Source organism: Oncorhynchus nerka, linkage group LG27 (genome assembly GCF_034236695.1).
Source record: "Oncorhynchus nerka isolate Pitt River linkage group LG27, Oner_Uvic_2.0, whole genome shotgun sequence".
NCBI lineage: Eukaryota > Metazoa > Chordata > Actinopteri > Salmoniformes > Salmonidae > Oncorhynchus > Oncorhynchus nerka.
In genome coordinates, this window is record NC_088422.1 from 99892893 (window position 1) to 99908833 (window position 15941).

Below are 15941 nucleotides of genomic sequence, written 5' to 3' on the forward strand. Positions count from 1 at the left end.
CCACGTTAAGTAACCACAACACCCACGTTAAGTAACCACAACACCCACAACACCCACGTTAAGTAACCACAACACCCACAACACCCACGTTAAGTAACCACAACACCCACGTTAAGTAACCACAACACCCACGTTAAGTAACCACAACAGCCACGTTAAGTAATCACAACACCCACGTTAAGCAACAACAACACCCACGTTAAGTAACCACAACACCCACATTAAGTAACCACAACACCCACGTTAAGTAACCACAACAGCCACGTTAAGCAACCACAACACCCACGTTAAGCAACCACAACACCCACGTTAAGTAACCACAACACCCACGTTAATTAACCACAACACCCACGTTAAGTAACCACAACACCCACATTAAGCAACCACAACACCCACGTTAAGTAACCACAACACCCACGTTAAGTAACCACAACAGCCACGTTAAGTAACCACAACAGCCACGTTAAGTAACAACAACACCCACGTTAAGTAACAACAACACCCACGTTAAGTAACCACAACAGCCACGTTAAGTAACCACAACACCCACGTTAAGTAACCACAACACCCACATTAAGCAACCACAACACCCACGTTAAGTAACCACAACACCCACGTTAAGCAACCACAACACCCACGTTAAGCAACCACATGTTGGTAAAAAAACAACAACACTTAAAGTACATGTTGAATTCATGTGTTTGCCTGCAGAGTTTAGGCTATACAGACCTCACGTCTGGCCTGGCGTTCCTTGTCCTTCTCAGTGCGTACCCTCTGGATCTCAGCCCTCTCTGACCTGCGTTTCTCCTGAGAGGAATAGAACCACAGACACAGATGTTTAAAGGTCTGACATCAGAACACATGGTTTACTGTAGCCTTGTTACTTGGGCTAAGAGATAGGTGGTTTACCAGTCTGACACCAGAACACATGGTTTACTGTAGCCTTGTTACTTGGGCTAAGAGATAGGTGGTTTACCAGTCTGCCACCAGAACACATGGTTTACTGTAGCCTTGTTACTTGGGCTAAGAGATAGGTGGTTTACCAGTCTGACACCAGAACACATGGTTTACTGTAGCCTTGTTACTTGGGCTAAGAGATAGGTGGTTTACCGGTCTGACACCAGAACACGTGGTTTACTGTAGCATTTACATTTACATTTAAGTCATTTAGCAGACACTCTTATCCAGAGCGACTTGTTACTTGGGCTAAGAGATAGGTTGTTAGGCCACCAGAACACATGGTTTACTGTAGCCTTGTTACTTGGGCTAAGAGATAGGCTGTTAGGCCACCAGAACACATGGTTTACTGTAGCCTTGTTACTTGGGCTAAGAGATAGGTGGTTTACCGGTCTGACACCAGAACACATGGTTTACTGTAGCCTTGTTACTTGGGCTAAGAGATAGGTGGTTTACCGGTCTGACACCAGAACACATGGTTTACTGTAGCCTTGTTACTTGGGCTAAGAGATAGGTTGTTAGGCCACCAGAACACATGGTTTACTGTAGCCTTGTTACTTGGGCTAAGAGATAGGTGGTTTACCGGTCTGACACCAGAACACATGGTTTACTGTAGCCTTGTTACTTGGGCTAAGAGATAGGTGGTTTACCGGTCTGACACCAGAACACATGGTTTACTGTAGCCTTGTTACTTGGGCTAAGAGATAGGTGGTTTACCGTTAGGTTTACTGGGCACCACAGAACACATGGTTTACTGTAACCTTGTTACTTGGGCTAAGAGATAGGTGGTTTACCGGTCTGCCACCAGAACACATGGTTTACTGTAGCCTTGTTACTTGGGCTAAGAGATAGGTCGAGAGCTTCTGGTCAGCGGGGTGGTGGCACCGGGATCCTCATCTCTCCCAAGTGGTCATTCTCTCTTTCTCCCCTTACCCATCTGTCTATCGCCTCCTTTGAATTCCATGCTGTCACAGTTACCAGCCCTTTCAAGCTTAACATCCTTATCATTTATCGCCCTCCAGGTTCCCTCGGAGAGTTCATCAATGAGCTTGATGCCTTGATAAGCTCCTTTCCTGAGGACGGCTCACCTCTCACAGTTCTGGGCGACTTTAACCTCCCCACGTCTACCTTTGACTCATTCCTCTCTGCCTCCTTCTTTCCACTCCTCTCCTCTTTTGACCTCACCCTCTCACCTTCCCCCCCTACTCACAAGGCAGGAAATACGCTCGACCTCATCTTTACTAGATGCTGTTCTTCCACCAACCTCATTGCAACTCCCCTCCAAGTCTCCGACCACTACCTTGTATCCTTTTCCCTCTCGCTCTCATCCAACACTTCCCACACTGCCCCTACTCGGATGGTATCGCGCCGTCCCAACCTTCGCTCTCTCTCCCCGCTACTCTCTCCTCTTCCATCCTATCATCTCTTCCCTCTGCTCAAACCTTCTCCAACCTATCTCCTGATTCTGCCTCCTCAACCCTCCTCTCCTCCCTTTCTGCATCCTTTGACTCTCTATGTCCCCTATCCTCCAGGCCGGCTCGGTCCTCCCCTCCCGCTCCGTGGCTCGACGACTCATTGCGAGCTCACAGAACAGGGCTCCGGGCAGCCGAGCGGAAATGGAGGAAAACTCGCCTCCCTGCGGACCTAGCATCCTTTCACTCCCTCCTCTCTACATTTTCCTCTTCTCTCTCTGCTGCTAAAGCCACTTTCTACCACTCTAAATTCCAAGCATCTGCCTCTAACCCTAGGAAGCTCTTTGCCACCTTCTCCTCCCTCCTGAATCCTCCTCCCCCTCCTCCCTCTCTGCAGATGACTTCGTCAACCATTTTGAAAAGAAGGTCGACGACATCCGATCCTCGTTTGCTAAGTCAAACGACACCGCTGGTTCTGCTCACACTGCCCTACCCTGTGCTCTGACCTCTTTCTCCCCTCTCTCTCCAGATGAAATCTCGCGTCTTGTGACGGCCGGCCGCCCAACAACCTGCCCGCTTGACCCTATCCCCTCCTCTCTTCTCCAGACCATTTCCGGAGACCTTCTCCCTTACCTCACCTCGCTCATCAACTCATCCCTGACCGCTGGCTACGTCCCTTCCGTCTTCAAGAGAGCGAGAGTTGCACCCCTTCTGAAAAAACCTACACTCGATCCCTCCGATGTCAACAACTACAGACCAGTATCCCTTCTTTCTTTTCTCTCCAAAACTCTTGAACGTGCCGTCCTTGGCCAGCTCTCCCGCTATCTCTCTCAGAACGACCTTCTTGATCCAAATCAGTCAGGTTTCAAGACTAGTCATTCAACTGAGACTGCTCTTCTCTGTATCACGGAGGCGCTCCGCACTGCTAAAGCTAACTCTCTCTCCTCTGCTCTCATCCTTCTAGACCTATCGGCTGCCTTCGATACTGTGAACCATCAGATCCTCCTCTCCACCCTCTCCGAGTTGGGCATCTCCGGCGCGGCCCACGCTTGGATTGCGTCCTACCTGACAGGTCGCTCCTACCAGGTGGCGTGGCGAGAATCCGTCTCCACACCACGTGCTCTCACCACTGGTGTCCCCCAGGGCTCTGTTCTAGGCCCTCTCCTATTCTCGCTATACACCAAGTCACTTGCCTCTGTCATAACCTCACATGGTCTCTCCTATCATTGCTATGCAGACGACACACAATTAATCTTCTCCTTTCCCCCTTCTGATGACCAGGTGGCGAATCGCATCTCTGCATGTCTGGCAGACATATCAGTGTGGATGACGGATCACCACCTCAAGCTGAACCTCGGCAAGACGGAGCTGCTCTTCCTCCCGGGGAAGGACTGCCCGTTCCATGTTCTCGCCATCACGGTTGACAACTCCATTGTGTCCTCCTCCCAGAGCGCTAAGAACCTTGGCGTGATCCTGGACAACACCCTGTCGTTCTCAACTAACATCAAGGCGGTGGCCCGTTCCTGTAGGTTCATGCTCTACAACATCCGCAGAGTACGACCCTGCCTCACACAGGAAGCGGCGCAGGTCCTAATCCAGGCACTTGTCATCTCCCGTCTGGATTACTGCAACCCGCTGTTGGCTGGGCTCCCTGCCTGTGCCATTAAACCCCTACAACTCATCCAGAACGCCGCAGCCCGTCTGGTGTTCAACCTTCCCAAGTTCTCTCACGTCACCCCGCTCCTCCGCTCTCTCCACTGGCTTCCAGTTGAAGCTCGCATCCGTTACAAGACCATGGTGCTTGCCTACGGAGCTGTGAGGGGAACGGCACCTCAGTACCTCCAGGCTCTGATCAGGCCCTACACCCAAACAAGGGCACTGCGTTCATCCACCTCTGGCCTGCTCGCCTCCCTACCACTGAGGAAGTACAGTTCCCGCTCAGCCCAGTCAAAACTGTTCGCTGCTCTGGCCCCCCAATGGTGGAACAAACTCCCTCACGACGCCAGGACAGCGGAGTCAATCACCACCTTCCGGAGACACCTGAAACCCCACCTCTTTAAGGAATACCTAGGATAGGATAAAGTAATCCCTCTCACCCCCTTAAAAGATTTAGATGCACTACTGTTCCACTGGATGTCATAAGGTGAATGCACCAATTTGTAAGTCGCTCTGGATAAGAGCGTCTGCTAAATGACTTAAATGTAAATGTAAATGTTACCGGTCTGACACCAGAACACATGGTTTACTGTAGCCTTGTTACTTGGGCTAAGAGATAGGTTGTTAGGCCACCAGAACACATGGTTTACTGTAGCCTTGTTACTTGGGCTAAGAGATAGGTGGTTTACCGGTCTGACACCAGAACACATGGTTTACTGTAGCCTTGTTACTTGGGCTAAGAGATAGGTGGTTTACCGGTCTGACACCAGAACACATGGTTTACTGTAGCCTTGTTACTTGGGCTAAGAGATAGGTGGTTTACCGGTCTGACACCAGAACACATGGTTTACTGTAGCCTTGTTACTTGGGCTAAGAGATAGGTGGTTTACCGGTCTGACACCAGAACACATGGTTTACTGTAGCCTTGTTACTTGGGCTAAAGGATTGGAATTAAGTTCTAGAAGTTCTTCAAGACAGAAGCCCAAAATTCCCAAAAGGTCAACATCGACCTATGTATCAGTTTGGGCTCCATTCCACAAGTCTAGCATAGTTTCTACTCCTGAATTTATACCTGGTTCTACCAGGGTTAAGGTCAATTCCATTTCAATTCCAGTCAATTCAGAACGTTAACCAAATTACAACTCCAATTCCAAATGTTCCTAATTGAAAAGAGTAGAAGAAGAATTGTAGTTGTAATTGCAGAGTACTTCCTGAATGGTCTGCAATTGAAATGGATTTGACTCCCAAACCCTGGTATTTACACCTGTGTTTACAGCTGTGAAGGCGAGGTAATAACAGCTCACAATTCTGGACTTGAGGGCGATAAGCTCCTCCTCCTCCTTCTTCCTGTTCTCAAAATGGACGTCGATCAGCCCCTGCAGCTCAATCAGGTCTTTGTTCTGACGCTTCTTATGGAGGTCCTGTTAAAACAACAAAAGTTAGAGAGAGATTACAGCTAGAGAGAGATTACAGTTAGAGAGAGATTACAGTTAGAAAGAGATTACAGTTAGAGAGAGATTACAGTTAGAGAGAGATTACAGTTAGAAAGAGATTACAGTTAGAGAGATTACAGCTAGAGAGAGATTACAGTTAGAGAGAGATTACAGCTAGAGAGAGATTACAGTTAGAGAGAGATTACAGTAAGAGAGAGATTACAGTTAGAGAGAGATTACAGTAAGAGAGAGATTACAGTAAGAGAGAGATTTCAGTTAGAGAGAGATTACAGTTAGAGAGAGATTACAGTTAGAGAGAGATTACAGCTAGAGAGAGATTACAGCTAGAGAGAGATTACAGTTAGAGAGAGATTACAGTTAGAGAGAGATGACCTCAAGTGTTGTATCACTGTACCAGACCTAAACAGTTGCTTTCTTTTGGCCAAGGATGTTTTAGTTCAGGAAACAGGATTTAGGACAAACGATTTACTGTGTACTTACGTCAAAGTCCACCTTCTCGCCATCAGGGACCTTAGGGACTCTATGGAATGTCAAAAGGTGCCACGTAAGTTATATCTAATGCTTTTAGGACAACGCAGCAAAATTCACCTGGTTCTGGAGCTGCCACTGTTGGTTCTGTCCTTATAAAACATTTAGCATACAAGCTACAGGGTTACAAACATGTGGAAGCCAGGGTTCTGGACTTCCGGTTAAAATTCAGTTTCAATTCAGTCAATTCACCAAGTCATCTGAAATTCTAGCGAATTCCAATTCGTTCAATTCCTCCTTCACTTGTTTGTTTTCTTCCAATTAGGACAATTGTAATTTCAGTTCACTTCCTGATTGACTTGATACCAACCCTGATGAACACACACACACAGCTTGAATTGGTTGGTTTGACATGAATGTTGGATAGAAGTTCTACTCACTTGAACTTGGGCTTCTCCTCTGTTCGGTAAGAACATAGTAAACGTGGGGGAAGAATATATTACAGTGTTAGAGATGTCACATACCAGTGACAAAGATCTCAAGCAACAGACCCAAAATGGAGGTTCAGTTAATCAAGGGGACATATCCGTGTGGGACACACTTCGTGTTACATCTCTGGGCCGCAGTTTCAGGCTACTTTTATTAACTTGTGAAAAAAATAACAACTAATTCATATTATAATAGGAAAAGTAAACCGTTTGTAGGTTTTACTTTCAATTTCACGATGTTAATTTGGTATGGGGTTAGTGAAAAACAGCTGTTTAACATGTATAATAACAGATATGTACAGTGTAGGTGCTTGTAAAGGATGAGTAGGACAAGAGTAATACTTTACTATTCACTCTGTAGGATCTCTATGCTATTTATGACTTCCATTCTCTTTTATTCTTCTTTATTAGAACTACTTCATTGTCAGAATTAGACTCTTTCTACAATCCAAGACTGAATTCTGTACTTGGATAATACATGCTAATTCTATTCCAAAAGTCAAGTTGGTGATAGAAATATTTATTAAAATCAGAAATTACACTGAATTGTCAATAAGTACCGAAAACATCGTTGCCATTGTGATTAGATTTTGGCTTGACTTTCACACTCAAACAGGTAGAAAACCACAAGCAAAAAGCAACAGCAACACTCTAGCAGTCAAGAGAAATACAAAGTACCATCTTGTTCTCCTTCCTCGACTGGTTTGGCAGAATGTCATGCAGGAAGAGAAGCAGACAGAGCAGACATGAACATAGGAGTCACTGCAGCATTTCATATTCCGTCAACCCTTTCTCACACTGTCACAACAGGTCTGTTTGCTGGCATTTCTCATACAGGCCACTCAGGCCGTAGTTTCGCGTGACAGACTATTCACACGAGATTTGGTTCTTGGTTCCCGAGATTACTCAGGCCTTTAACTTTCATTAATTTGTTGCGAGTATAGGGGAAAAGATATTTAGCAGGAGACTAAATTTGGGCAGTGTTTTGCTACTGGAGCACGTGGACTCATGAACAGGGTCTCCAGTCTTGCGATAGCGTAAACCTCCTGAACTGGGACAGGAGACTGACACAGTGCAGTCTGTCCAATCAGAAGTAAACATACAACTTTAAGAACTTGAATACACATACCTTCCTCTTCATAGGCCTCTGCATGCAGCAAACATCCAAAGCAAGAGCAGAATAGATATCATGATTAGTGATATATACTGTACATAAGCTCAGGACAAGCTGTCGGTGCCCGCTAGGGTTGCAAGTTCCGGAAAGTTCCAGAAATCTTCCAATGGGATTTCTGAAGAAGAAAACTGGAAGTTCCCAGAAGTTCCCAGAAGTTTACATCCCTGGTGCCTGCTAGCACATTCAGGACACATTCAGTTGACTAGGCACAGCTCTGCAGAACATTCACTCACCCACATTGAGGTGTTTATGACCAGTGTAATACACCATACATTACAGTAAATGTGACCAGAAGTACACTTCAAGAAAACAGGTAAATATGAATATGAACTATAACAATAAATAATTGATATACAGTATTATATTAAATAACACCCCAATGTGAGAGATAAACAAGTTGTTAACAGTCATCAACTTTCTGCATCGTTCCTGTAATCTGTCCTTTATAGGTTAATAAAATAAGCTTTTCAGACAAGATCTCAAACGGGGCAAAGAAAGATCCTTTATATGAGGAAACGTCATCCTTCATCCGTGCCGTTACGGTAATAAAACACAGGTATAACGAGGTTCAAGGAATGGGGACCACCTTCCTCATCATCTCTGTAATGGTGAAATTAGGACCATTGAGGAAGAGTAACAGAGGTGGGCATGGATGAAAAAAAGACCTTAATCCACATAAAGGTTATTTTGGAGCAGGATTTAAATATAATAATCAGGTTATTTTGGAGCAGGATTTAAATATAATAATCAGGTTATTTTGGAGCAGGATTTAAATATATCAATCAGGTTATTTTGGAGCAGGATTTAAATATAAAAACTTGGTTATTTTGGAGCAGGGTTAAAATATAATAATCAGGTTATTTTGGAGCAGGATTAAAAGATAATAATCAGGTTATTTTGGAGCAGGATTTAAATATATCAATCAGGTTATTTTGGAGCAGGATTTAAATATAATAATCAGGTTATTTTGGAGCAGGATTTAAATATATCAATCAGGTTATTTTGGAGCAGGATTTAAATATAATAATCAGGTTATTTTGGAGCAGGATTAAAATATAATAATCAGGTTATTTTGGAGCAGGATTTAAATATAATAATCAGGTTATTTTGGAGCAGGATTAAAAGATAATAATCAGTTACTTATGGTGGAAGCTTCCTTTCTTCCATTGAGCATTTTCATCCATTTGCCATATTCAAAACATTTCTAGAAAGCAACTTCCCGTTTCTAATACATTCCCATCATATACAGAAAGTTTAGAGCACTACAAAATCAAGGGCTCATTATCTTTTCTCCAGTTGCATTCTGGGAGAAGCAGCTCCTGATGAGGTGTTATAGTAAGAATGGAAGATAGCAGTCGTTGGTTTAGCTTTAGTTTCTAGCACCCTTACTAGTTTAGTAAATATTCCCAGGTAGGGCTATAGTATATATTCATCCACAAGCCCAATGCATCTGCAGCATCTAACACCACATTCATCATTAACCCCTAGCTCCTACCACCGTCTAGGCACATCTAACACCACATTCCTCATTAACCCCTAGCTCCTACCACTGTCTAGGCACATCTAACACCACATTCCTCATTAACCCCTAGCTCCTACCACCTGTCTAGGCATATCTAACACCACATTCATCTCAGATCTCATCCTCATTAACCTCTAGCTCCTACCACCTGTCTAGGCACATCTAACACCACATTCATCATTAACCCCTAGCTGCTACCACTGTCTAGGCACGTTTCAGATCTCATCCTCAAAACCTCTAGCTCCTACCACCATCTAGGCACATTTCAGATCTCATCCTCATTAACCCCTAGCTCCTACTACCGTCTAGGCACATCTCAGATATCCAAGTGCAGAGGGGCTAGGGGCTAGAGGCTAGGGCCTAGGGGTGGATTTGGGATTGATCATGATCGGTGATATTAAAGAAGCAGTTTGAGAGGAAGCAGCTGAAGCCATTCAGTGAGGCAGAGGAGTGCTTTGAGAAAGTACTGTAGCTATAACTAATACACATACTAGACTATAGGTATACAGTTCCAATATGCATACCGCACTATGGATACAGAGTACTAATACACATAGTATACTATGGATATACAGTACTGATACACATAGTATACTATGCATATACAGTACTAATATACAGTACATAGTAGACTATGGATATACAGTACCAATATGCATACCGCACTATGGATACAGAGTACTAATACACATAGTATACTATGCATATACGGTACTAATATACAATACATAGTATACTATGCATATACAGTTCTAATATACAGTACATAGTATACTATGCATATACGGTACTAATATACAGTACATAGTATACTATGCATATACAGTACTAATATACAGTACATAGTATACTATGCGTATACAGTACTAATATACAGTACATAGTATACTATGCATATACGGTACTAATATACAGTACATAGTATACTATGCATATACAGTACTAATATACAGTACATAGTATACTATGCATATACAGTACTAATATACAGTACATATTATACTATGCATATACATTACTAATATACAGTACATAGTATACTATGGATATACAGTACATAGTATACTATGGATATGCAGTACTAATATACAGTACATAGTATACTATGGATATACAGTAGATAGTATACTATGGATATACAGTACATAGTATACTATGCATATGCAGTACTAATATACAGTACATAGTATACTATGGATATACAGTACTAATATACAGTACATAGTATACTATGCATATACAGTACGTAGACCAGGGGTGTCAAACTCATTTTGCCCCGTGGGCCATGTTCAGTACCCCCCCAGTACTCAAACCAGTCCCATGAATCAGCTCAAAGGGGATCCAGTATGTTTGACACCCCTGATGTAGACAATAGAAGTATGCATTCTTCATGGAGGGCAGTTATGAAGAGGAGGCACCTCCAGTAGCTCAACAGTTAACATTAGTGCCTCAGGGGTTTGAGGTGGAGACGGGTGGGGGGGGACGGGGCGGACACTATCAGGAGGGACTATATACTATATTAGTAGGTCTCATCTATGTCTACCTGGGGGACAGGTGTGGTTGCACGAGGGAAGGATGAATGAATAAGCTACGTCACATACCTTCCTCCTCTACAACCTCAGGCTCAGGCTCGGGTTCTGCCTCCTCCTCTACCTCCTCTTCCTCTACCTCCTCCTCTGGGGCTGCCTCGGGGGCTACCTCTACTTCTACTACCTCTTCTTGGGACACACAGCATGCAGTGGGAAACCAGGGGGAGGAAGGGTTTCGGAGAGAGGTTAGATATGTGTTTATGAACGCGTATAAGGAGGAGAGAGAGAATCTGGTTAGGGTTGTAGGATGAAATTAGATTACTTCAGTTTTAAGAAGGAGGGATGAGAGAAGAGAGGAGAGGACAGTACTGTCCTGCTGGGGTGTGTGCAGCGAGCAGTGATGCTGAGAAGAACAGAAAGAGAGGAATGAGAGAAGAGAGGAAAGAGGGATGGAAAAGATGGGTAGATGGCATTAAGAAGATGAAGTGAAATGATACATTATGAATGATTGATGGTTTTCTGCATTCCGGAGATACCCGAGTTTGAAAACGTGTCACATGACCAAAAAAAATGTGGAATTCCTTATCGCCCAATCACATTTTTCAGTCTTTTTTAAGTTTTCTAAAAATCACTAAAAAGTCACACTAAGTTAAAACAGTCACCCTTAAGAAGTGTTTGACAAGCCGTTTGATAAATCAAACGTGATTAAGCGCAGATAAAACAAACGTAATGATGATAAATGATAAGCAAGCAGGGATTTTGTGAGGTTTTTTAATTATATATTTTTACAAACGCTTGATCAATGACAGACTTTATTATCTAGGGAATTCAGTTGATCACCAGACAAACAAAGCAATAAGTATTTCAATTCCACCTGACGAACTGGTACACGAAGCTCACACACAGGGAAGGCTGTATGGGTATCATGATGTATGGCTGCATACTGTAATGTAATTGTGGTTGCTAAGTTACAACAAAGAATTAGAGCACACCACTGAAGGTCTGAGTCCATGTTAAATCTTTGCTTCGTTGTGTGAAAACAGACACGAATCAAATCAAATCAAATGTTATTGGTCACATACACATGGTTAGCAGATGTTATTGGTCACATACACATGGTTATCAGATGTTATTGGTCACATACACATGGTTAGCAGATGTTATTGGTCACATACACATGGTTACTAGATGTTATTGGTCACATACACATGGTTAGCAGATGTTATTGGTCACATACACATGGTTAGTAGATGTTATTGGTCACATACACATGGTTAGCAGATGTTATTGGTCACATACACATGGTTAGTAGATGTTATTGGTCACATACACGTGGTTAGCAGATGTTATTGGTCACATACACATGGTTAGCAGATGTTATTGGTCACATACACGTGGTTAGCAGATGTTATTGGTCACATACACATGGTTAGCAGATGTTATTGGTCACATACACGTGGTTAGCAGATGTTATTGGTCACATACACATGGTTATCAGATGTTATTGGTCACATACACATGGTTAGCAGATGTTATTGGTCACATACACATGGTTACCAGATGTTATTGGTCACATACACATGGTTAGTAGATGTTATTGGTCACATACACATGGTTACCAGATGTTATTGGTCACATACACACAGTTAGCAGATGTTATTGGTCACATACACATGGTTACCAGATGTTATTGGTCACATACACATGGTTAGCAGATGTTATTGGTCACATACACATGGTTAGCAGATGTTATTGGTCACATACACATGGTTAGTAGATGTTATTGGTCACATACACATGGTTAGTAGATGTTATTGGTCACATACACATGGTTAGCAGATGTTATTGGTCACATACACATGGTTAGCAGATGTTATTGGTCACATACACACAGTTAGCAGATGTTATTGGTCACATACACATGGTTAGTAGATGTTATTGGTCACATACACATGGTTAGCAGATGTTAATGCGAGTGTAGTGAAATGCTTGTGCTTCTAGTTCCGACAGTGCAGTAAGATCTAACAAGTCATCTAACAATTTCACAACAATTACCTAATACACACAAATCTAACGGGGTGAATGACATATATACAGATATATATATATATATATATATATATAAATATATATATATATATGGAAGAGTGATGGCTTTGCGGCATAGGCAAGATGCAATAGATGGTATAAAATACAGTATATACATATGAGATGAGTAATGTTGTGTGAATCTGACTTCATACAAAGCTTTCCAGCGCAGTTAAGATGTTTATGATGCAGTTCAGATGTTTATGATGCAGTTCAGATGTTTATGATGCAGTTAAGATGTTTATGATGCAGTTCAGATGTTTATGATGCAGTTCAGATGTTTATGATGCAGTTCAGATGTTTATGATGCAGTTAAGATGTTTATGATGCAGTTAAGATGTTTATGATGCAGTTCAGATGTTTATGATGCAGTTCAGATGTTTATGATGCAGTTAAGATGTTTATGATGCAGTTCAGATGTTTATGATGCAGTTAAGATGTTTATTACATTTACATTTAAGTCATTTAGCAGACGCTCTTATCCAGAGCGACTTACAAATTGGTGCGTTCACCTTAAGACATCCAGTGGAACAGCCACTTTACAATAGTGCATCTAAATCTTTTAAGGGGGGTGAGAAGGATTACTTTATCCTATCCTAGGTATTCCTGAAAGAGGTGGGGTTTCAGGTGTCTCCGAAAGGTGGTGATTGACTCCGCTGTCCTGGCGTCGTGAGGGAGTTTGTTCCACCATTGGGGGGCCAGAGCAGTGAACAGTTTTGAATCCGTTTATGATGCAGTTAAGATGTTTATGATGCAGTTAAGATGTTTATGAGCTCCACATTACAGATATTTGAAGGGAACCAAAAGCGGATGTTAATTAGTCATAAAATATCCAGTCACGCAAATAATCTATTAAAAAGATTCGCAAAGCAGGAGTTGTCAAACACATTTCAGATTAAGGGTAAGAGTCGACAAATTAGTAAAAGTGGAAACGCCATGGAAACCGAATTGTCTGTTGTTGTTGTTTTTGTTTTTTTACCTTCCTCGTCTTCAGTTTCCGCAAAAGAAATATGGTGAAACAAAAAACACATGTCATTTCTCAGATCATAAATTGGTCCAATCCTTGACTTGAGACGTGGCTCTATAGGAGACATTTATCAGATCATAAATCGGTCCAATCCTTGACCTGAGACGTGGCTCTATAGGAGACATTTATCAGATCATAAATCGGTCCAATCCTTGACCTGAGATGTGGCTCTATAGGAGACATTTCTTAGTTCATAAATTGGTCCAATCCTTGACTTGAGACGTGGCTCTATAGGAGACATTTCTTAGTTCATAAATTGGTCCAATCCTTGACCTGAGATGTGGCTCTATAGGAGACATTTATCAGATCATAAATCGGTCCAATCCTTGACCTGAGATGTGGCTCTATAGGAGACATTTATCAGATCATAAATTGGTCCAATCCTTGACTTGAGACATTGCTCTATAGGAGACATTTATCAGATCATAAATTGGTCCAATCCTTGACTTGAGACATTGCTCTATAGGAGACATTTATCAGATCATAAATCGGTCCAATCCTTGACTTGAGACATTGCTCTATAGGAGACATTTATCAGATCATAAATCGGTCCAATCCTTGACCTGAGACATTGCTCTATAGGAGGCTATAGCCTTGTCCCAGGTCAAGTCAGAATCATGCTGATCATACATACTATATAATAACCTCCATGACTGCATAAATTACACTCTATTTGTGAGTTTGACAAAAAACATTTATTCAAACCCATGCATATATAATTTGCATTCTCTAAATAATAACACATCATCAATTGAAGGCTCATCTAGGGCTGTGTCCAGTCTAGGAGGACAGGACAGTATCCCATCATCTAGGGCTGTGTCCAGTCTAGGAGGACAGGATAGTATACCATCATCTAGGGCTGTGTCCAGTCTAGGAGGACAGGACAGTATCCCATCATCTAGGGCTGTGTCCAGTCTAGGAGGACAGGACAGTATCCCATCATCTAGGGCTGTGTCCAGTCTAGGAGGACAGGACAGTATACCATCATCTAGGGCTGTGTCCAGTCTAGGAGGACAGGACAGTATCCCATCATCTAGGGCTGTGTCCAGTCTAGGAGGACAGGACAGTATACCATCATCTAGGGCTGTATCCAGTCTAGGAGGACAGGACAGTATACCATCATCTAGGGCTGTATCCAGTCTAGGAGGACAGGACAGTATACCATCATCTAGGGCTGTGTCCAGTCTAGGAGGACAGGACAGTATACCATCATCTAGGGCTGTATCCTGTCTAGGAGGACAGGACAGTATACCATCATCTAGGGCTGTGTCCAGTCTAGGAGGACAGGACAGTATACCATCATCTAGGGCTGTATCCTGTCTAGGAGGACAGGACAGTATACCATCATCTAGGGCTGTATCCTGTCTAGGAGGACAGGACAGTATACCATCATCTAGGGCTGTATCCTGTCTAGGAGGACAGGACAGTATACCATCATCTAGGGCTGTATCCTGTCTAGGAGGACAGGACAGTATACCATCATCTAGGGCTGTGTCCAGTCTAGGAGGACAGGACAGTATACCATCATCTAGGGCTGTATCCTGTCTAGGAGGACAGGACAGTATACCATCATCTAGGGTTGTCATCCTGTCTCTAGGAGGACAGGACAGTATACCATCATCTAGGGCTGTGTCCAGTCTAGGAGGACAGGACAGTATACCATCATCTAGGGCTGTGTCCAGTCTAGGAGGACAGGACAGTATACCATCATCTAGGGCTGTGTCCAGTCTAGGAGGACAGGACAGTATACCATCATCTAGGGTTGTATCCTGTCTAGGAGGACAGGACAGTATACCATCATCTAGGGCTGTATCCTGTCTAGGAGGACAGGACAGTATACCATCATCTAGGGCTGTGTCCAGTCTAGGAGGACAGGACAGTATCCCATCATCTAGGGCTGTGTCCAGTCTAGGAGGACAGGACAGTATACCATCATCTAGGGCTGTATCCTGTCTAGGAGGACAGGACAGTATCCCATCATCTAGGGCTGTATCCTGTCTAGGAGGACAGGACAGTATCCCATCATCTAGGGCTGTGTCCAGTCTAGGAGGACAGGACAGTATACCATCATCTAGGGTTGTATCCTGTCTAGGAGGACAGGACAGTATCCCATCATCTAGGGCTGTATCCTGTCTAGGAGGACAGGACAGTATCCCATCATCTAGG

The 15941-nt window shown here is 43.2% G+C and overlaps 1 protein-coding gene across 8 annotated transcripts in view; it reads right to left on the minus strand.

Annotated features, from left to right (window-relative positions):
- The window catches only part of tnnt3b (troponin T type 3b (skeletal, fast)), a 35035-nt gene that overhangs the window by 11279 nt on the left and 7815 nt on the right, over positions 1-15941 (minus strand). Inside the window, exons 4-10 of one of the 8 annotated variants that reach the window (XM_065012443.1) lie at positions 10733-10846; positions 7565-7582; positions 7114-7134; positions 6388-6406; positions 5960-5999; positions 5330-5446; positions 730-807 (exon numbers count right to left, since the gene is read on the minus strand). In XM_065012443.1, coding sequence (XP_064868515.1) covers positions 730-807; positions 5330-5446; positions 5960-5999; positions 6388-6406; positions 7114-7134; positions 7565-7582; positions 10733-10846 — 407 coding nt within the window. Of the gene's footprint in view, positions 1-729; positions 808-5329; positions 5447-5959; positions 6000-6387; positions 6407-7113; positions 7135-7564; positions 7583-10732; positions 10850-15941 lie in introns of all 8 variants that reach the window. The other 7 variants (XM_065012442.1, XM_065012447.1, XM_065012444.1 and 4 more) reach the window with 7 other exon arrangements.